Source organism: Glossina fuscipes, unplaced genomic scaffold (assembly GCF_014805625.2).
Source record: "Glossina fuscipes isolate IAEA_lab_2018 unplaced genomic scaffold, Yale_Gfus_2 88, whole genome shotgun sequence".
Classification (NCBI taxonomy): Eukaryota; Metazoa; Arthropoda; class Insecta; order Diptera; family Glossinidae; genus Glossina; species Glossina fuscipes.
In genome coordinates this window covers 1,632,343-1,654,242 of record NW_023998442.1, presented here as the reverse complement: position 1 = coordinate 1,654,242, position 21,900 = coordinate 1,632,343, and the positions used below count along the sequence as shown (strand labels likewise).

Genomic DNA, 21,900 nt, shown 5'->3' with positions numbered 1-21,900 from the left:
TTAATTTATTAAAAACTAAATTTTTGTTCACAGTGTGTAAAATTTGCTGAACAATAGAAAACAAACGATAAACGTTTGTTCGAATTTGAAAAACTGCAGCGAAACGAAAAAAAAAAAAAAAAAAACCAGAGGAAATTAGTACTTTATCTACTATATATGTTTTTTTTTTTTTTGTTTTCTTCAATATAAAACTTTGAATAAATGGCCATCAATAAATTTCCCTGAATGAAAGATTCTCATACCATTAGAGATTTCCTATGCGCTTCGTAAATTTTTAATTTATACCACAACTATAAAATTTTATAATCTTCTCATTTTTTGTGTCATGTGATTTTACATCTGGTCAGGACAATCTATAGCATTTATTTACGTTTATAGCAATCACTTAAGTTTCACCCAAAGTCTCATCTAATTTAATATGATTTTTTAAGATGGTCTCTTTTCCTTTTCTATTGTGCTATGTTAGTTTCTTCTTTCTTGCCTTGATTTCTTATCCTTTCATCAACATTTACCAATGAGGTCATGTTCCATTTGCTTAATATATATAATTGTTTGAATGAATGTAACGCAGAGAAGGGAATTGAAAAAGAGGTAACACAACTTGAAGGCAATGCGCAGAAAAATAAAATAAAAGAAAGCCATCCAGCCAGCATCCAACCGCAAGCTGAGTATTCATTAAATAAACAACTTAAAGGAGACGGAAAAGGAAAGAAAAGCTGAATAAACAGAGAATAACGAATAATATCTTTTTTTTTCTGTTTTTTCTGTTTTCTTTTTTTTTTTTTTTTTCTTTGTATTTCAAATGAGCATCACTACGAATTAACATAAATAATTAATGGCTCAAACTTTAGATACTCTTTAACAGACACATGGACATTTGCATGCAGTTGCTCTAATAGATTATATAATAAGTCCTCCAAAGGAAAGGAGAACATAAAGCAGACATGAAATGTTTTTACTTGTCTTACGAATAATGTACATAAAAAGTATCCCCCTTTAGTGCCTACAAATAAGAAATCAAGATGAATGAGTTGTTAAAACAGCAAACGTTGCGGTTAAGAAAGAGGAAATGAAAGAAAAACATATAAAACAAAAAAAAAAAGAATACAGTTAAAATCTTACAAATGGTCATAGGTCAAGGCACACACATGCATGCAATTAAAAATTCATTTAGTTAAAAAGGAAACCAAATGGCTTAACATCCAAATGAAATCGACGATAAATTCAAATGTTTATTACACCCATTACCGGAAAGCTAAGCAAACTGTTGAATTTCTTAGGATTTTTTTAAAACCCTTTTATTATATTTTCCTGATTTTTTTTTTGCATTTTGTTTTGTGTTTGTTTTAGTTTGGGTTGTGCTAGAGATTTCTTAAGGATAACAATATAAATAAATATTTAATTACTTTGCCAAAGAATCTGTGAGAGAGCGCTTTAGCATTGTCAATGTAAATTAAATTGCATTTGCAAATGGAATGTGTATCTTTCCTCGAGCAATGCAATTAAAAACTTTCCTTAACTTGACGTTGACTTTCATAGCAAAAAAACGAGGACCGTAAAGCAACAAGAAAACAAACGATAAACAAATAAATGACTTTAAATTTAAAATGAATTGTCATTCATTGTTGGCGACGCGCTCTCCTCACATCATTCCATAAACGTATAGTGAAATAGTACAAAAATTCAAGACCACTCAAAAGACTGGCACCCAAAAACAATCCCAATATACCGCCTATGGTAACGACTGCATCTAAACGTGATCGTAACGCCTGACGGCGATAACGTTCCGATGGTAGATTGGACATCATAATGTCTATGCGTAGGTCCTTCGCTCCTGGTTCAGTTCTGAAATATTTTTCAATATCGCTTTCAATTAATTTAACTTAAAACTTTATTTGAGAAATTCTTACTCTGAATTTGACTCATACACGGAGCGTATGTCGTTTTCGGTACACGAAGGCAAACAAGTGCAAGTGTGATTACTATCCGACCAGGGTAGCAAGGGTTTCGCATCACGTTTTACCATATAGTTGCGCTCTAAACACATATAACCGTTTAGGTCGCAATCAGGATACTTAGCCAGAGGCGTAGGCATTAAGCTGTAAGCTGAACAATTGCACAAAGCCATTTGATGTTGGCGCACACAATCGGCCATACACGAGCTGAAACTGTAAGCTTTAAAGCCGGTATCATCAACAAGCTCGTCCGCAAACCGGCATTGCCGGTAATGAGGCGATATATCCCTTACTCCTGGATCATTGATCATGTTTTCAATAAAAAATTGAAAACTCTTACGTTGACCCGGTTGCATAATTTCCACTTTAACCGTTGGTAACGCGTAATGGGGTACGTCCTCTTCATTTAAAATACTAACCTAAGAAATTCAAAATCGTTCTTAGCAAATTGAAATTGAAATGTTTAGCCTAACGTTTAACAAACCTGGATAGGCCGTTTCGAATTTATAGTCATTATAGGTTTTTGATAAGCCGGATTTATCATACTCTTAAACCACGTAGGACTACCCCTACAAAAGGAAACGAGCACTTGAGTGTGGAATGATTAAACTAAGCAGAAACTTACTTTTTATTGTTTTGCAAGGAATTCAATAAAAAACATTTACCAAATGGTGTAATTAAAGGCAAGAAATACTTGCAACAATCGAAACTTTTATATGACAAGCTGCATTCGTTAAACAAGCTAGAACAATTGGCTCCGAACTGTACAGAGCAGCAAGAACGAGTTACTTACTTGACGCATTCATTTCGTTAACGTACTTACTTTTTCCAATAGGCCCCGATAATTATTCGCCGGACATTTGGCGCAATTCTCTCCGCAATTCTCGTATTGTTCACAACGTCCCCTGATCACTCCATCGTGATAAAAATAAGGATACATTATGAAAGCAATATGAGTTTCGATCTCATAATTGTAACAATCCAAGCCACAAGGTTCCATACTAAACAATCATTTCAAAAAAACAAAAAAAATATTTTCACTGACTCATCTGTACTCACTCCTAACCTTCACTTACCTTGCCACATACTCCTCAATATCAGGTCCTAATTCGTACTTATTGTATAAATCGCAAACGCTGATAGTAGGAAATTTAACTCTGGCGAATGGATGAATGCTCTCATAGACAATGCTTACAGCTCTACTTTCAAAATCATTTTCGTATTCATCGATTAAATGATAACAGCCCCAAGCGGATAGTACGACACAAATTAACCAAAATAAACGTTCAGTGAAATGTAAGCTATGTAGGGTCGCATATGCAAAGATTATTAACACTGGAGATTACAATAATTATGCAATGGAAAGTCTTACTTTTCATTGGCGATGTAACTAAAGCCAGACAATGTGCAATTGACACAATAATCCTTTAAGTGAGTCACAAATTTCCAACGCATTTGTATGCCAAGTTAACGCGACTACGATTACTTCCTTTAACTTTGGATGATGATTGCTTAATGTCTAATGACTGGCAAGCAGGAAATACACGTTTATACAAGCAAGCAAGCAGGCAGGCAGGCAAGCAAGCAAGCAAGCAAGCAAGCAAGCAAGCAACAATACAATAGGTCAAAACAAAACTGCGATAAACATGAAAGTCAGGCATGAAAAGCTTTTGCCTGATACACTCATGCAAAGCCGCCACGTGCGAGCATTATGTTTGAAGCATTTAATTAGTGTATTTGCTTTTGTGTAGGTGTCACACTTAATAAGGACTTATATAATATATCGCATTTAGATTGCATGGCTTTGTGCGTGTGTGTGTGTGTGGTATTCGCTTAACAAAGAGGGCATGGTTTCGTATCTTTGCCATGAAATCCACTTAAGATAAAACAATTATTGTGTTGTTGTTCTACTTGTACGTACATGACGTTGTTACAAGTTGCATGTTCAAAAAAATAATTACATGCATACATACATTCATTTACGTTTGTTAATCCAAGTTTTTGTAGGTGCTCAGAGAACGTGTTTTGGTGTAAAAATACGCTTTTTTTTTTTTTTTTTTAGCAAGATTTCATATATGAAGGGTGGATAACTGAAAGTGTAGTTGGGTTTATATTTCAATAGACTACAAACTAAGTTGGAAAGAGTCTCCGGTATTGGGCGTAAATACGTGTTACGTAGGTTACACAAAATGTTACATTAATTTTTGGACAAGTTGTTGTTTCAGTATATTGTGGAGATTGCTTCAGTTGGTTTCATCACCTATCATTGTATGCTTTCCCTTATCCGCCTTTCGCATTCCTGGGTTTTTTTTATTTATGGCGCAGTAACGAAAACCTTTTATCTCCTTCTTGTCATACCCCTTACACTAACAGTTATCTATAAGCATTTAATAATATTTTTAATTTAATTCTTTTTTTTCTTTTCTTCTTTCTACTCTACTCTGTGTTTTATTATAACTTATCCTGCAGATTATCCATCCTTCTAATAATAATAAAAAACTGCCGATCATCGATTTATATCCATTTCACTTTATTTGTTACCAGATACACATTTTTAATCGTAATGTCAACTAGTGCCCTTCAAAAGGTTTCCATTATACCATGCCGACGGTCCATTCCCGCTATCAAGTCTTCGTTGGCCTGGAGCTCATTATTTTTATGCATTTTTCAATATTTCACTTATTATATGTTGCCAATTACCATTTAGTCCGCTCACGTATATCTTCTGCGCTGTTCGTTTTTCAATTTCAATGTTCAGCATATATCCTTTATTTTCCATTCATTATTCCTAATCCGTCATTGTTTATCGCTCCTGGTCAATGTCTACTACTGAATATCCATCTTATCTGCTCTTCACTGCCTACTGTTCATTATTCCTTCAACGCTTTACATTGTACCTTAATTATCGTTTATTCTTCATTTTTGTGCTTATTCTCCATTCTACATATGCATTCATGTTTATTTTTGATTATTCACTATTTACAATGATTCATTGCTGAATATTGAATATTCACTTCCTACTATTTGCGGATCAATATTTATTTCTCACTATTCATTGTTTACTGATCATCGTCCGGTCTTGACTGCTCACTGTTTTTGGTTCATTAGTTATCACTCATTCTTCATTTTTTTTTTTTTTTACATTGATTTATTCTTCATTCTTCATCCTTGCGGATTCGCTAGTGACTCTTCATAATTCACTGTTATTCGCATTATTCACCATTTACATCTTTCATTGCCATTATTCTATTAGCTTTTAACTCTTCGCTGTTCCCTAAAGATTTTCGTTACTTCATTGTTTATGTTTCGTTCTTCATTGTTCACTATTCATCAGACACTCGTCGTCAGTCATTGGTCATTGATCATTCTTCGTTCGTCATACTCACAGTTCAGTATTCTCTGTACACTATATACTGATCATTGTTCATTATTCATTGGTTATTGCTCGTTATATGTTGCTTATTGTTTACTTTTCCTTGTTCACTGTACGTTGTTCATTATTCTTTGTTCAATGCTCGTCGTTTATTGATGAATTTTCCATTTTTCCCCTTTCTTCCTTTTCATTATTCATTGTTCATCATCCATTCATTAAGCATTGAAGCTCTTTTTCCAGAAATATCAAAAGCGGGCCCAGAAAAGATGTTGTCTTTTAGGAAAAAAAAAAATTATAAAAAAAATATATTCATATATATACATATATATATATAGAGATATATATTAAAAGTACTTTTACTTTTTAAGGCTACTAATAGGGCTAAGCAACGCCACATAGAACTCATATACTGATATTTAGCCTCTTGCGCTCAAACACACATTTGCGCATTCAGATATCATTTTCCCCTTGATGTTTATAGTTACTTGCTATAACATAACGGATACAGGTGCGGTGATGCCATTCCTTTTTGTTCATGCTTCCATCTGCCGTTGTAGTTATTGTTACTGTTGTGTCGTTTGTGTTAACACGTGAAGGTACTTAAAGTTTAATGCAATTATGCAATTAGTTTATAACTATTTGTTGCTGCTACTGTTCCTCTGTTATTGCTCGCTCATAGGTTCGCATTTTGCCTTCAAATAAATATTTTATTATAAGAGTTGTATGCTAATGTATCCTTAGTTTCAATAGGTAGCAAAACTAACAAAATTGGATATACAGGTCGGAAGTAAAGACAAACAAACCCAACACTAATATTCAACAATAATTAAAAAGTAAGAAAAAACTAATAGTTAGGAGGAAAAGTTCAAGCGACCAAACAACAGTGAAATGCTGAGTAACGAGTAGAGAATAGTATTAAACTTACAGTACAGTGAGCTATTACGAAAACAGCCTAAGAGATCTATGTCGGAGTGTGTAAACCTATAATTTATCCTAAGCAATCATTTCTTAACGTAATCAATCCCTTCGAAACTGTTAAGCGGAATGCAAAGTAAACGAAGGAGCATGACAATATTTGATATTGAACAAATGGATGATAAAAGATTAACCTATCAAAAGATCCTAAAATGATTTAACGACAAAAGGAAAAGACTATAATGCGCCGTCGTTCATCATTAAATAGCCTACACCATCTTGAAATTATTCATATAATGATTCTTCAAGAGAGAGTGATCGAAAGTGATCGAAAAAGTGTTCCGATCCGACCCATTTTCAATAACATTCCTACTTGGGCTAAAACACGACAAGGTACCGAATTTTATCAAAATATCTTAAAAATTACGCCCTGTTAGTAGAACCCAATACCGAGACGGACAGACGGACATGGAAGCTCCGCGGAATCAAACATGGCTCTGTGTCAAGTCATTTTGAGTGCTGTGCTTGTACCCGCACAAACCTAACATACCTTCGCACCATTGATCGCGTGTAAAAAAGCTGAATATTGAGAGGGTTTTGACGGTTCTGGCTTCTTATACATGTGCTTATAGAATATAACTGTAAACATTTATTGGTATATTCCTTGAAGATTAAGAAGTAATGATTACCAAAAGCAGAGAGATATTCTCAGTTCATGTGTTCTCTGGTTCATTTTAAGTTCCAATGTTTTTTACCAAATCTGAGAGCGAAATTTTTATATATACCATCGAACCAATGGTTGGTAATTTTTGTTTTCAGCCTGATTAGTACGTTAAGAAAAAGTTTTGAATCCAATTTGCTCAAAAGGAATTTGGATAAAAATATGGCAAACGTACCGATTCTAACGTTTCGCCCAATAATTGCCGCAAATGACGTAATGAGACGTAATGAGTCTGTAAGAAAAATTTGATATTACTTTTTTGTCGTTGTAGGCGACATCTGCTGTTGTGAGTTGCAGCGGTTTTTGGTGGTGTCACTTAGGTTATTTCCACAGCTTTCAGTCATCAGACGGACCGATGCGCAGATACGTAAATAACTCTATCGATCGGTATAATGAAACATGCGTCCCTCTTAAGTCTTTCTGGGTGTTGCCTACGGGCGCACATACTTAATATACCCTTGTACCATAAGCATCCCGACTATTACAAAAAAGAAAAAAATATAGGCCAAGGAGACACTAAATTTAACTTCATCGTAAGAAACATTTTAATATTAGGAAGCTTTAACAAACTCATCGTTTGCTTGACTCCCGAATTCTCTTGCAAGTGTCGGAGAAAATATCTAGGGGAGGATAAATAAACTTCGTTATCTTTTTCTATTTGCTTATGCTAATATTCTCGTAACTTGGATTGTATTGCATCAGTAAGCCTTACATTAGTGCTTCCTGGGGTCAGTCAAACTTATCTGAATGGATGTTGTAGCATAATGTAACTAAATTGAGGTTAGGAACAGTGCATTCTTCTACACAAATTGTAGACAAACTATAAAATGACAACTTAGATATGATCTTTTTTTGTTTACTTTTTTTTTTAAGGTGACCACTCGGGAGATGGCCCCTATTTGTAAAAGAAATTGCAAGGCGGTGGCCGTAGTCTAGTGGATTTGTGTGCAATAAGTAAGCGTAATGCGTCCATCGACTGAGCTACGACGAAAGAAACCTTTACCGTAATTAAGATTTGAACACGCGAACATTGACTTGATGGACACTGTTCTTACCTACTCGACTACTCAGGCGGATAAACTATTTGATATTATTTGAAAATATTATGTTAAGTGTGGAGGCATTAGTTGGCCGTCTGTAAACTTTTTGAACTAATCCTTTCGGTTGAATTTTCCCTATCACTTATGGCGAATGCTAGATCAATGTCCTCTTGTGCGTATCTATTGTGGCCGTGTTTAAAAATAGACTGTGCACACATTTTCGTAGAAATTTGCACAGCGTTTCCTTTTAATAACGCCTATGTATTGGAAATTATGGTTCCCTGCCTGTCGTTCGCTAGTATTCTCAAAATTAATTTCACGCTATTACAGCGAATTTTCTTTACCCATCTCCATTTTTATGACCGTTGCACACATTAGTATTGAGACAAAATTCTATGCTATCCTTTTTAGAATCTTTGTTGAGAATTTCTAAGTGTTACAAGGGGAGAAGCCGGCTTCGTATCCCTAATTGTGTCTCGTATCTCTAATTGTTTCTCGGTGCGCAGAAACATTAGAACAACCAGCCAAAAACGATTTACATTATACTCGCGTTATATGTGTTAACATTATGATTAGCTGAAGTATATAAAGCGCTTAAAACGATATCTCATCCGATCATACATAACGTATGTGGTATATATCAAGATTTGGCAAAATAATTCGGTCCTTTTTATATAGAGCTGTTTGGCAGTTGATATCAAATTCTTTGTAAGATTTAGCTCACATTTGAACCTGACGCGTGTAGTTTACTGAAGACATACAACATATATGTAGCATTGTGATCGATAATCCCCTGCCTGTTATGTGGTAGAAGCATTACGCCATTACAGTAGAAATTCTGGGATTTCTCTTTGAAAAACTAAACCAAGCCACATTGTGGACTCAACTCTACACCATTAAAAGAGATTTGCCGAGAGTGCAACAAATAAAAATCGAACGGAGCTGTGCAATAGATACATCAACATCTTTCAAGCAGGCTCCTTCATTGACTAATTAAATGTTCATAATAGCGAAGAGGAGCATTCGAGCAAGGCCCGCTTGATCAGTGATTCCTTCCCAATCTCACTGAAAACAAATCAAAACCAGATGTGACGCTAATGGGAGCTTTCGCTCACTTTTCGTATTCGAAATTTCTCGATTCCCGGTCGTTTTAGCAACAATTCGTGTGGCAGGTGGAAATTCCATTGTCTGCCCGAGATTCACTTCCGCAGCAATGTTATAAGATGACGTTATCCTTTGTTTTTAAAAGTTATATGAAAATTGAATCCATTTTTCAAAATTTGGACTTTGGTAGAATATTTCGTAAACAGCATTGCCGCATTACATTTGTTATGCCCTATAGATTAGGTGGTTCCATATAAATATACGTAAACAAAACAAAAGGGAGAGAGGGGAATAAGCTGAAGTTAGCTTAATTAGTTATTTACATATTGGACTGAGCACCTCGGACATGTCTGTGCGATAGTCTGATACATCGAATACACATGCGCGTGAATATATTAGCGCTGCTATAGGAGCATAATTGTACGCAATTGCTTAGGTTTTTTTGTGCTTGTATTTGATATAAACGAAAAACAAAACCAAGTGGAATGACGCCAACAAGAAGAAATTGTTTGCCATTAATAATAATTCATTCTGAAGATTTCTAATTTTCATGTTTAATTAATACCTTGGTGTAAGTGGTATTGTCAAGGTGCATGAGCTTAGTTTTCCTAAATTTTTCATTTCTTACATACACCTTACCCTTGCGCTTGTGGTGCGAAACATATTAAATTTGTGCGGATGAATGCGCTACACCGAATGACTTGAAATCGACTCAAATTTTATTAAACCGTTTAATTCACAGTCAATTTCCGAATCGATTTGAGCACGTCTGTCCGCTTGTCCATTCAATATCCATGCATTTTTGTGCGCTGTTTTGAATGTCCTCATCCATAACCTGTCTTAGAAAAGGTAAGCTTTTATACAGCAAAACGGTCTAATTTTGAACATTTCACAGTGTGAATTAGTTCACGTACGTCTATTTTTTGCACTTCACGTCGCATAATCGTTCGAATATATGCAAAAAGGTCTACAAAAGTCTAATCCAAACCAAGGACATAGACTAAGACCCAAACAGGAACGAAATTCAAGTGTAAAACTAAAACTGACACTAGAGCCGAAATCGAAATCAAAGCCGAAACTGAAACCGAAATTGAAATGAAAGCTGAAACCGAAAACGTAAAACAAAACAAAGATTGAGACCAAAATCACAATCAAAAACAAAACCGCAACCAAAACCAATTTCAAAACCGAAACCATCATCAAACCAAAACCAAAACCATAAACAAATTCAAATCAAAATCACAACCACAACCAATATATCGAACTTCATGCATATTTTTGTTGTTGCTTCGAAACGATTTCAAAAGAAACATAAATACTGCTTAGAAAAATCTGCTAGTAAACTGCTAAACACGTTTGAAATCACTAGATAAAACACTAGACTGTAACTTCGCAACGGCCGCTCATGATATACACGTAGAATTTTCCGTAAAAAGTGGTTTTGCGGGTAGCGAGTTTTTTCCATGTGTTCAAGGAAACTCGAAGCATTTATTAAAGAAAGATGATGAGTGCAAAATATTCGGTGATAGTCGAATATAATTTTCCTACTTGTCATCCGTTGTTTTCGAGTTTAGTTGAGCTTCTACGAACTTTTGTTTTGTGGCGACTTCGACGCATAATATGTGGCAAAGTTTTTTTCCCGACACTTTCGTTAGTTTTTTGTTATTCGCCCAGTTAGTCTATGTTTTTAGAAAAGCAAAGTTTTCTCATCTTATGCATTCAAGTCAGTCCAATTCTTTGATTTTATTTATATCCGTTTGCTGTTGCCAAAGTAAACAAGAATTTTCTATTCGCTTGTTCATTTAGTTGTGAAGTTCAAAGGGCTCTGCATGGATACATAATGAATACGAAACAATAGTAAGCAGCTAATGAAAGCAGATAAGGAACAACAATCAACACCGAAAAAAATCAAGAGCGAATAAATAATAGTTTATGCATAACAATAGAGGTTGGCGAACGAGAAAGTGAGATCGATGAGTGAAAAATAATAAACAAAAGGTAACGTATTATGAATAATTGTTAGTTTGTTCAGAAACATTTGTGGCAGACATAAAATGGCTGCGAAATGGTTTATTACAGATAATTGATCAAACTTGTAAATAACAAGCAGCTAAGTAATGCATAAGTGATATAGAATGCAATGGTGAACAACAGAAAAGGAAGTCAGAAAACAAGAACGATAATCAATTAAACTATTGACATCTAAATGTAGAACTTTGGATCCTCGGACCCTCAATAGGCTTTGCTAAGCTTTTCATGCAATATTGTGTAAGAATTTGTTTATAACTTAATTTAGTTCTTTTATTTATTAAAATTCGTATCTAGAAAGTCATAGGTCAATATATGTAGGTACATTGGTAGTAGACTTCATCGCCTCAGTCTCTCGTAAAACCTAGCGAACGTCAACTAGCAGTATTGGGTGAATTCAAGGGTTCAAGAATAAGGTCAATTTTCTTTTGGAGACATTGAAGCAATCATTAAAGAGTTTCAAAGTCGAAAGCAATGCATTCCAGAGCCCAGAGCAGACCAGATAAGAAATGAACGTTCAGCCAAAAAGTTAAATACATCGTATGTTGATATAAAAGAGTTTCTACTCGACCTCACAAACTGTAGCCGTTCAATTAAAAGATCCAGCACTTAGACTTGAACGATTTTCTAAAGATATAGTCACAGTCTAAATTTTATGTAGTCATTGAAAGAGAATTTCGAAAACAAATAAACGAACATCATAGACAATCGTGCAGTGCAGTTGACTGTCACTTGAAGCCTCTTTAAATTATCAAACGGACAGCGAGAAATCACTTCAACGCAATAGTTAGCATGCGTCATAAGAAGAACGCGCGCAATTGTATTAGGTGCTTGCATGCATTTTGATCAGTTTTTCACTTGAAAAAGCCATTTATTGAGAAAAATTAGTGCAATGTATATTAATGGAAATATTATCCATCATATTCAGCAATCTCCTCCCATCTTTCTGGCAGCATGACGATACCAAGTCGGAAGACCGATAATGGTTTGGCAGCGAGATCATCACCAACCCATTTCCGCCACTCTTCAGCATAACGAAACCTCGGGCCAGCCAAGCCGTGTTGCGTCAATCTGAACAAGTTTATCTTGTGAGCACGGTGAAGAAAGACGGAAAGAACTTCCCATTCGAGCCACAACGGTACCGAGCAATGTAATGCTAGAAGATTGCTTTTGCTTCCGCTAATCGCTATTGGTGGTTGTTTTTACAACATTCAATGGTTCAGTTGACATTTGATTGACATCGGTAGACAGGTAGCAGTAACAATTGCTTTCGGCTTTAGCAGCTTGTAATACACTACACCCTGCTGATCCCACCTTATGCGCAGCAAAACTTTATGGCAATGGACATTCTGCTTCGGTGTCGAAATGGGTGTGTCTCCTGAATCAACCCAGGACTTTCTACGCTTAGGGTTGTCGTAGTACTTCCACACATCATCGCTTGTCGCCTATTGCGTACAAGAGAATTCTTCTTTCCTTCCATGGCAAGTAATAAAATCGCGAGATTGAAAGGGTTAGAAATGGCATTTCATTCATTTTCAGATCTTTCCTATCGCATGTGAATATCTAGAACGTCTAGTTGATTTATCAACTGCTAATCTGCTCGTAAGTTCATTGAGAACTTGAGCTGCATTTTCGTCCACTGAGTCTTGCAATTCCTTGTCTTTGAACTTTTTTGTTCTTCCAAACCGTTCTTCGTCGTTTTACCTCAAGATCTTCACTTTTAAACCTTTGAATTCAAAGCCGACAATTGCGATATGAAGGAGCAGCATCCACCATAAGTTTCTAAAAGTGTTTGATAGGCTTCGGAAGGTGGTTTAAAATACGGATTCGAACGCGTCTATGATTAGCATTGAATAACTTAGGAATATTAAAAGAAAAATTGTTATTTTATATAGGGAGAGACCGAAATGATCGCCTTTAACCTCATCTTCCTTTGTGTTCGCATCTCTCTCTCTCTCTCTATCATTTTCACCAATATACCTTGCTGGTCAAGAAACATGTAAGCACCTATTGTACATTATTTAGCTTTAGCTCCGTAGCGTCAGACATATTCTAGCAGAAATACTGTCCAAGTGCGACTCAGAATTATCCTCAACCATGATGTAGAAGTCAATAGCATTCAAAAATATTTGTTTAAACTGTGGGTCGAGTTAGTTATTCTGCCCCCAAAATGACCTTTTAAACTAATTCAAATTGCTTTCCTTTCAAAGTTTACTGTTTAGCGACATTTGCAAAAAGAAAAAGATTGTTTGATAATTGCTTTAGATAAAAGATTTTTCTTTTTTTTTTTCCATAAAATAAAAAATGTAATAATTACATTGAAAACAACCACGAACTTGGCCAATCAAATTAAAAAAAAAAAAAAAAAGCTACAAAATGAAACATAACAACATTACTTACTAATGATGTCGCGTCATGTCTAAAGAAACGCTGAAAGTGTAAAACTTGCGTTAAATAAAAAACAAAAAACAATTACACTAAAAGTGGAGCCGCTTATATGATTTAACAAGTTTTTCAGCTTAAATGCCAACATACTCTAGTTAATGCAACAACGAGTTCTCTGTATGCCAAATAAGACCATTTAACATACACTTATCATTTATGTAAAGGGTAAGCAAGACTTCTTTTTCATTAGTTCAGCCGTTCATGCACCGAACGAGACTTTCATGCGCTCTTGGGTTATCAGTCCATTCTTGCGTTTTGCGTATTTGCGATAATCAGTTCTTCTCCTCGTTTACCTAGGAAAGGACAAAAATATATGGTAATCTTCCATCCATCTGCCCATAATCGGGATTAACCGCTAGTTGTCCTGGTTCTTCACTTGTCTGCTTTGTTTTTCCCAACATAGTTGGAATCCTTAAACATTGCACAGATTGTAATGATTTACTCGGCACAGCTAAAAAACGAAAGCAAAGTGCGAAAAAAACAATATTTTTCCAACTCGTAGGACTTTGGTTCGCACCCTTATATAACGATACGTATAAGTTTGTTCAAATGGCGAGTACCCAAGAATCGTTTCAAACAAGCTAACTGTTTTACTTTTGTACCAACATAGAAAGAAAAACCATAAAAGAGATTTCATTGTGTTTTGATCGAATCTTTTGATGACTACAACCGCCTTATAGACGATGTTTGCGCATTGAAGTGGAGCATCTGTGTCGAACCGAAACCATCTCATAAATTTTAAACGATTCTTTATGAGACCATTAAAACTTTTGAAATAGTTGTTATAGCCAAAGACCTTGTTCATGTACTCCAGTCTACTTCCACATAATTTTCAGCAATAGTAGACGATTTTCTATTCCCGCTTAGATGATTTTCAAAGATTAAACTGATAAGAGTTCGAAGAAGAAATTTTTAGGTCGTATAAATGGGTTTAACAAACGAACAGACGGACAGGCTGCTAAAGACCTGATTCAAATTTATAAACACTTTAAGAAGCTTGCGATTAGTATTCCAAACAGTTGCCCGCATCTAACATACCCCCGACATGTTGAACACAAGACCATTATAATCAAACAGTTGTGGTAACAAGTGGCGTCTAGAGCACGTTAAGTTAATTTAGAGGCAATTTTTTTCTTTTTTTGTTTTTTTCTAAGCAGCATTTAAAATAACTTAATAATTATACAAAGCAAAATATATATTTTTTTTTTTTTGATCAAGTTTCACTTTTTTTCCTCGTTTTATTCAAAATATTTTTTTCAATTTCTAAGCACATAAACGCATTTATTGAAGTTCACATCATACAGAGAGCCCTCTGGACAGGAGCCATGCACAGGACGTTCGGCAGTACACAATTTCTTATCAGAATCATAATTGAATTTAGCGGGACAATTTTGACCCATTGCTAAGGCGAACAGGGCAAGGACGATGCTTAATACACTCCAGAAATTCATGTTGAGAAATGTTAGAACCTTTTTGTAAAGAAAATAAATTTATGTTATTTTTGAAAATCAAAAAAACAATAGGAAAGTTCTTCTTACTTTGCTTGCTTATGCTACAACAGATGGAATAAAACTGAAAGCAATTTTATGAAAAGCTGTAAAAAATATTTTATATATATTAAGTGTAATCATCATCACCGACAAACAACACAAAGCTAATATTTACTTATCAGTTATTTTGTTTGCTTTCATAGAAACGCTGACCCCTTTTGGGAAATACTGCGGCATTGCGTTTATGTGACAATTTATACATGTGTCGTGATTTCCTTTTAAAATCTAATTTTTAATCGTTTTTTAGGGCTTGCCGTGTACATTTGTTTTCAATGACAAATTTTAAGAAAACTTAGAAAAAAAAACACATAATAGCCATCAAAGTAAAGTTGAAGTATATTAAATAGATTATTCCGTTTGTAATACCAAAAAATATATATATTGGAGACGCTTCTACATGTTCATCAAATTGATGCTTTGAGTTGTTTCAACTACGTCTATCCGTCCGTCCGCCTACCAGTGTAGACACTCAAGCTTTATAGCGAAGAGATAATAAGATGAAACTAAGCATGCATGTGCATCTTTCAAGTGTAAATTTGAAATTAGGCGTGAAGATGAGTAAGGAGCTTACATGTGGTGGCCCGACTCCTTAATATACATTTGGTTAAATTAAAATGAAAATATAGTTTTATTCATTATAGGCGCTTCTAGCAATTATTTTTTCTATTTAGAAAAATTATTTATTTCTCTTCCCGGGATATGACCCATCTGTTGGTCCAGGCGTCTTTACCTTTAATATATATATTTCCCGCTTGAATAAAGAGTCCTACTACCTCTTAAACGTTATAATTAAGTTTTGTTTTATACGGAACTTAGAGAAAGTGGATCGAATAAGAAGGGGAAATGACTATGAAAAACCTAACGGCTATTAATTAATAATATAATAAGAAGGGGAAAGGACTATGAAAAACCTAATGGCTATTAATTAATAATGTAATGAGTAATTGCCTTGTATCGAAATATCCATGTTATGAAGGATAAGCAAAGGATGGCAGATTTTCTTACTCTTAGTGATGTGTTACCTTATCGGTGGTTCTATTCACAAGGAAGAGGATGCCCAAACGTCTTTTCCTCTATGTCACCGGGCGGAATTAAAATGGCGTTGCCAATCGGTTTACTGATCACATTCGGAGTAAATCAGCTGACATATTTCGAATATGACAACTTTTCCATATTTCATTCCGGCCCTGATTGCAAGCATAAAATAAGCAACTTTACGCCTGCAATTCTTAACTAATAGTATATATGAAAAAAGTTAACAATATGTGAATACAACTTAAACTACGCTATACGCTATACGCGATACACTTACTTCTAAATGGGCGTTCAAAACGAGTCTTGCTTCTTTCCTAATCGCACGTTATATTTACTGTACTTATGCTTTAGACGACTGTGAGAAAATTGGAAGGAAAGCGCCAATTTTAATTATCGTCTATGCCTGAAGAATTGTTTATTCGTCAACTTATCCCAACTTATTTGTATTGAGCTAATAAAATAAAATAAATGTTTCTTATAATATTTGGATGATTATCTTCTAACATTTACAGTTTAAAAATCTTTTTGCCTCCCCTTTGTTCTATTCGTGAACTAAATAAAACGATTTTTTCGCTAAGTTTTTAGCTAATCTTGGAGAGGTGCACGCATTCTTCGGGCTTATAAGCCGTCGTCATATAACCTAGAGATGTGCACAATTGAATAATGTCAAAACAAAATCAAAGTTCCATAATAATTTTAAAGCTAACTGCGTGTTATAGAAATATTGAATAGAGTAGTTCCCAGCGAAAGAAAACTCTGTATGGGGAAGCCATCGAGAAGTTTTCTCTTTAAAGACTTTCTTTTTTATTTCAAAACTATTAGGGAAATTCAAGGTTCGCAAACTCTTACATACCAAAGGCATAATGACGTGGCTAGGAGCGCAATCTGTGCCGAATACTTTTTTTAAAGAGTGTGTTCAAAACAGTGATAACAAAAGCAACATAGAATTCAGCTGTCAGATGCTCATTAAAAGAGCAGTCCTGGCAAAAAAAGCTATTCTCACTATGTTCGATCTGCCAACACCAAAAGGATCTTCGGGGAGCTCTGTGGTGGGTATGGTGAACACAATTCGTGAGAGCATTGAATATTGAATTGTTAGCTAGGCCCTACCTAGACTAAAAGGGACCAAGTGATTATTATCCATTGTCTCTTTCCGACACATCAGGAACAGAGTATGTCAATTGTTAACGTCTGCACCTGGCGTGAAGCGTGAATTAGTTAATGAATTAGAACACCTCTCAGTCTTGCAAGTCAACCCTGCAGGGGAGAGCGCCTGTTCCAAGAACTAAAGTACCAGAAGGAAAGTTTGGTTACGGCCCGAAGCTTCACCTCTGGGCAGTGTGAGGCTTATCAAGCATTTCTATTTATTTAGAGCACTTGCCGAAGAACCGCACCCAAGCGGTCAGGTCTAACACATCGCCTAAACCCATTTGTGTTCTCCATTTAAGACATATAAAAACCCTTCTCATCAGGCAAACCACTTGTTTAAATTATGGTTGCATACACCATCTTTCACCGAATTTTCTTGCGTCTTATATATAAGTGCAAGGTTTACCCCGAGGGATCTTGGCAAGCATAAATTCTTAGGTCCGTTTTAAACGATTCAACCACCCTTACCCTCTCACGCAGGTACCCGTAACATTGAGTGAGCGCAAAATATGTGCTTTAGAATTATCAGCATTACACGTGTCATTGTGTTCAGTTTTGCTTTCGGATTATCCATTCTTCGCGTTAAGCCACTCAATTACTTTCCCCCTTGTTTTTTTTTTTGTACAAGGAGAAGTAATCAACGTATCCTGTGCCAGGCACCATATCAAACTTCATTATCCCCCCCATAACCATGTGGTTACATACTGGGCCTTCTTTGAAGTTATCCACGCAGTGAGGAAGGCTGCAGGTAGATGACTCCCGACAGTGTCGACGACTCTCCAAGGAAAGTACTCCTGTCACCGAGCAATCGTTCAGGGACATTAATCCTCCGAATTGGCGGCCATTGCTTTGCTCACTAGAACATCGTTTATCATTTGGTATTTAACTCAGACGTTATCGAGGACGTGGCCTTAAACGAATCTACTATAGGTGTTCACACGAAATCTACAGACGGAAGAGGAGTAGTCTACTGTTAAATTTATAGTCAATAATTTATTTAAGCGGTTTTAACGGTCGTTTAAGACTCGCTTTAATCTACTTACAATTTTCTTATCTGTTTTTACCGTTGTTTAATATTCTAAATAAAAAAAACCATAACAAATTTTCATTTAATTCAAAAATTCATTTTCATTATTCATTATTCATAACGTAAATAAATGTTTTAGTGAATTCTAAAGAAATTTGAAATATATTATAATTCTATTCATACCGAGGCAATAATAATTTGTTTATTATTATTCGACTTTAGAAGGTAGGATGATAGCGAAGCAGCACTTCTTATCAATGATTCTCCGGATTCTGTATCTGTTACAATTGAAGCTAAGTTTGTTTGAATCTTTTCTTGGAAGTAATTATCAATAAACCACCTTCTGTTAATTGTCTACACTTGAGCTTTGGTTTACGCGATTTCTCCACACAAGAGCTTAGATTTCCGCAAAATAATTTTTTTCTTAGATAATTTTTACTGACTATCTACCAATGTAAGGAGAAAAGAATTTTTACAAATTGCAACAACTATTAGGCCATATAAAAAGTATTTGTAGATTTTTCCACGGGATGGTGTTAACGTCCATATATCGGGCATCTCATTGTCTTAAACGAGCATGTGCTTAGAAGATGACATTTCAGCTTACAATTTTTGTGAAGATAGTTTTCTAATTTTTAATTCTATGCTAATGTTATATTGATTTGAAAATGAAAGAAATATGCCATGTGATACTTTTTTACTATAAACCCCAAAATATGGCGAAAAATTTGTAAAGTGTACGGTGAGAATGCTTTGAATGAACGAAAGACTCAGGAGTGGTTTGCTCGATTCCCTTCTGGAAATTTTCATGTCAAAGATCTCTCGAAAAAGTCGATGAAATTTTTCAAACGGTGTAACAAGATTGACACGTGAGCTTTTAGGAATAGGGGGCTTTAAATATCAGCCACGTGGCAATTTGACGAAGAATATGGTGATCTTAACCTTAACTTTATTTTTAGGTTTTTTTTTATATGACCAATCGCTTAGGTATCGTTTCCTATTCGCATAACGCGGTTACTTTCAGAAACAAGTGAAGAAGGAGAAACAAAGAAAGAAATTGAAAGGTGGTGGCCGGAATCTAGAACTTGTGGACCCAATCAATAAGTGTTATACCTTTACCGCCTGAATATTCACTATAGCTACGACCGAAACAAACTCTACGGCATTGAGATTTGAATACTCACTTGATAGTCGTGATTCTTACTTAATCAACTACTCATGCGGATTAAACTTGATAATTTAATTTCTGGCAATATTGAGACAAATGATTCGCAAAATATCTGATCGACTGCAACTTTGACTTTCATCATTTTTAACAAAGTTTAAGACTATTCTACCCATAGAAATTATGCCTTTCATTAACGGACACTGGTTTCAAAAGAAGGAATTGAAGTTTTTCTGTTTAAACGAAACCGACTTTGAAAGTAGTACCGAGCAACTCCCAAAGTCCATAATTTGGAATAGCAATGAACGCATTCTTTGCAATCTCTAAGCAAAAGGCTATTCAAAGAATTTTAGACTCATTTAATAACTATATCCTTTCAAGGACTGAACGGCATGTTTGGAACGCATTTTTTACTAGAACGAAAAGGAAAATGAGGATTGAGCGCAACTTATAAACGAAAACAAATATATATGAATATAAGCATTACTAGCATCGAAAGGTTCTAGAATATAAAAGAGATTTCACATCCTACCCTTGCTCGCACTGTCTGCCAAAAATTTCTTAATTTCTGACCATAAAACATATTCAAATTTTCTTCTTAGACCAACATGTGCGACAAGTTTCTTATGTAGAAATTGTTTACATTCAATTTTTGTACCCATAACCGAAATTTTGGGTCTCTTCCGTTATCAGCTTTCAGCAACTTCGTGTAATTCTTCAAATTTAAAATTCTTAGCAATGTCTATCCATCCCCTAACCGAAGGCACAAGTATTAACGTGATGCACTCACTACATAACCCATACAAAACAAAATATATTCTCTCTACATGTGTATAACGTGCCATTTCAACAGGATGTCGGCCTGAAACTCTTTTATAGATTTACGAAAATGAACTAAATTTCGCAATGAAGCAATGGGGATAACTTGTACTCCATAACACGTATAAATTTTGAACTCGTCGCAAGGTTATTTTGAGTCGAGGTTATTAAGGCAAAATCTTGATATTATCTTGAACAACTAGCCGTCGTGACCGTATTTAATGCAATATTTTTTTTAAACATAAATATCTTGCATTAAGTTAGCCGGTTTTAAGGATATGCCCAAAGCAGTAATGCGATGTTGTGCGTTTTTTACCGTTTTTATACTCTACAACAATTGTTATAAAGTCAATATTAAGCTTGCGGGGATATTTATTTAACACTCAGAGTGATATTTTATTATACCAATCGAGCTTATCTGTCTATCTGTCTATCTGTCCATCTGATATCTTATAATAACAAACGTAACGTCACTAAAATCCCAACCCCGAAAAAAATGATCGAAAAGACTAGGAATATTGACAGAACCTTGTTCTTGATGAAACTGCATCTCATCATTTCGTTCCCCGCTATTGAAGACCGATGGGTTAGAATCACGTAACTATACCTTGCTTTTACCCATAACTGCTTTGTGCACAAAATCCAAAACCACTAGACAAAGAGCCATCGTTTATTATATTGTTCGACTCGGAATCACTTTCTGTGAGTTTGTCTGTCCGTCTGTCCGTCTTGTTTTTCTGTTTTCTATTTGGAGCGCGGGATAAGTCAGATCCTGTCTTTCGTTTTAACCTAAGCTCATTATCGAAAAAGTATTTGAAAGGTAAAAACCATCCATTCAAACTGTTTCACTCTTAACACTTTGTAGCACTTGTTTAATATCTAAAAAGATATTCCATTTTCCATATACTTCTCCTTTCTCGCTTTTCTTCATACGGAAGAGATGAACATAAAAACTTTTTTATAATAAATTTTCAAAATTTATTGAAAACCTTTTCTCTTTTCAAATATTTTTGGATAATTTTCATATGATTGCGTATGGATGGCTGCGATAAAAGTTTTAAGTTTTGCTTTCAATTTAAGACTTGCAAAAAAAAAAAAAAAAAACAAAAGAGCTTAACAAAAACAGAAATTATTTAACACATAATTTTAGGCTTTACGTTGAAACTCACCTACACTTGCACTAATATTTAACATATAAGGAAGGAAAAAAACAGTACAATTTGTATGCAAATGTTTAAATTCAGTCAGTGTAAGTAGGCGAACGAATGTGTGTTTGCCTTTGAAAAGATTTTGCTATACACAACTTCTCTTGTAAAGCGTTACGTTTATATCTGACAGTGGAGTAATTTGGTGAATTTTACGCACACAAGCGTGAAAGATTTGCGTATAAAAAACAAAAAAATTCCCGAAAAAAAAGTCTAATAACAGATTAAATGAAACAATCATCAGCAAAACATTAGAAATAAACACAAAAGCGAATATCAGAGTGCAATGAGAAAACCAAGAGCACCAGCAACAACAGCAACAACAACAATACCAAACAGTAAAGAAAAAAAAATGTTTTAAAAAAAAAA

General features: G+C 34.9%; 1 protein-coding gene across 1 annotated transcript; it reads right to left on the bottom strand.

Moving 5' to 3' along the window:
• Positions 1-1,477: 1,477 nt before the first annotated feature.
• On the bottom strand, positions 1,478-3,105 carry LOC119638416 (degenerin del-1). Its single transcript, XM_038035184.1, has 6 exons — positions 3,032-3,105; positions 2,779-2,956; positions 2,581-2,717; positions 2,440-2,524; positions 1,911-2,374; positions 1,478-1,845 (listed from the first exon to the last, which is right to left on the bottom strand). Exons 2-6 carry the CDS (start codon positions 2,953-2,955, stop codon positions 1,620-1,622), a joined length of 1,089 nt encoding a protein of 362 aa, XP_037891112.1. The 5' UTR covers position 2,956; positions 3,032-3,105; the 3' UTR covers positions 1,478-1,619.
• Between the last annotated feature and the right edge of the window lie 18,795 nt (positions 3,106-21,900).

Excerpts from the sequence above, each read along its gene's own strand:
- LOC119638416 (XM_038035184.1), bottom strand. The coding sequence starts at position 2,955 with ATGGAACCTTGTGGCTTGGATTGTTACAATTATGAGATCGAAACTCAT. Across the intron at positions 2,525-2,580 it reads TCCTTGCAAAACAATAAAAA|GGGTAGTCCTACGTGGTTTA; the intron begins GTAAGTTTCTGC and ends TTCCTTTTGTAG. Across the intron at positions 1,846-1,910 it reads GTGTATGAGTCAAATTCAGA|AACTGAACCAGGAGCGAAGG; the intron begins GTAAGAATTTCT and ends AAAATATTTCAG.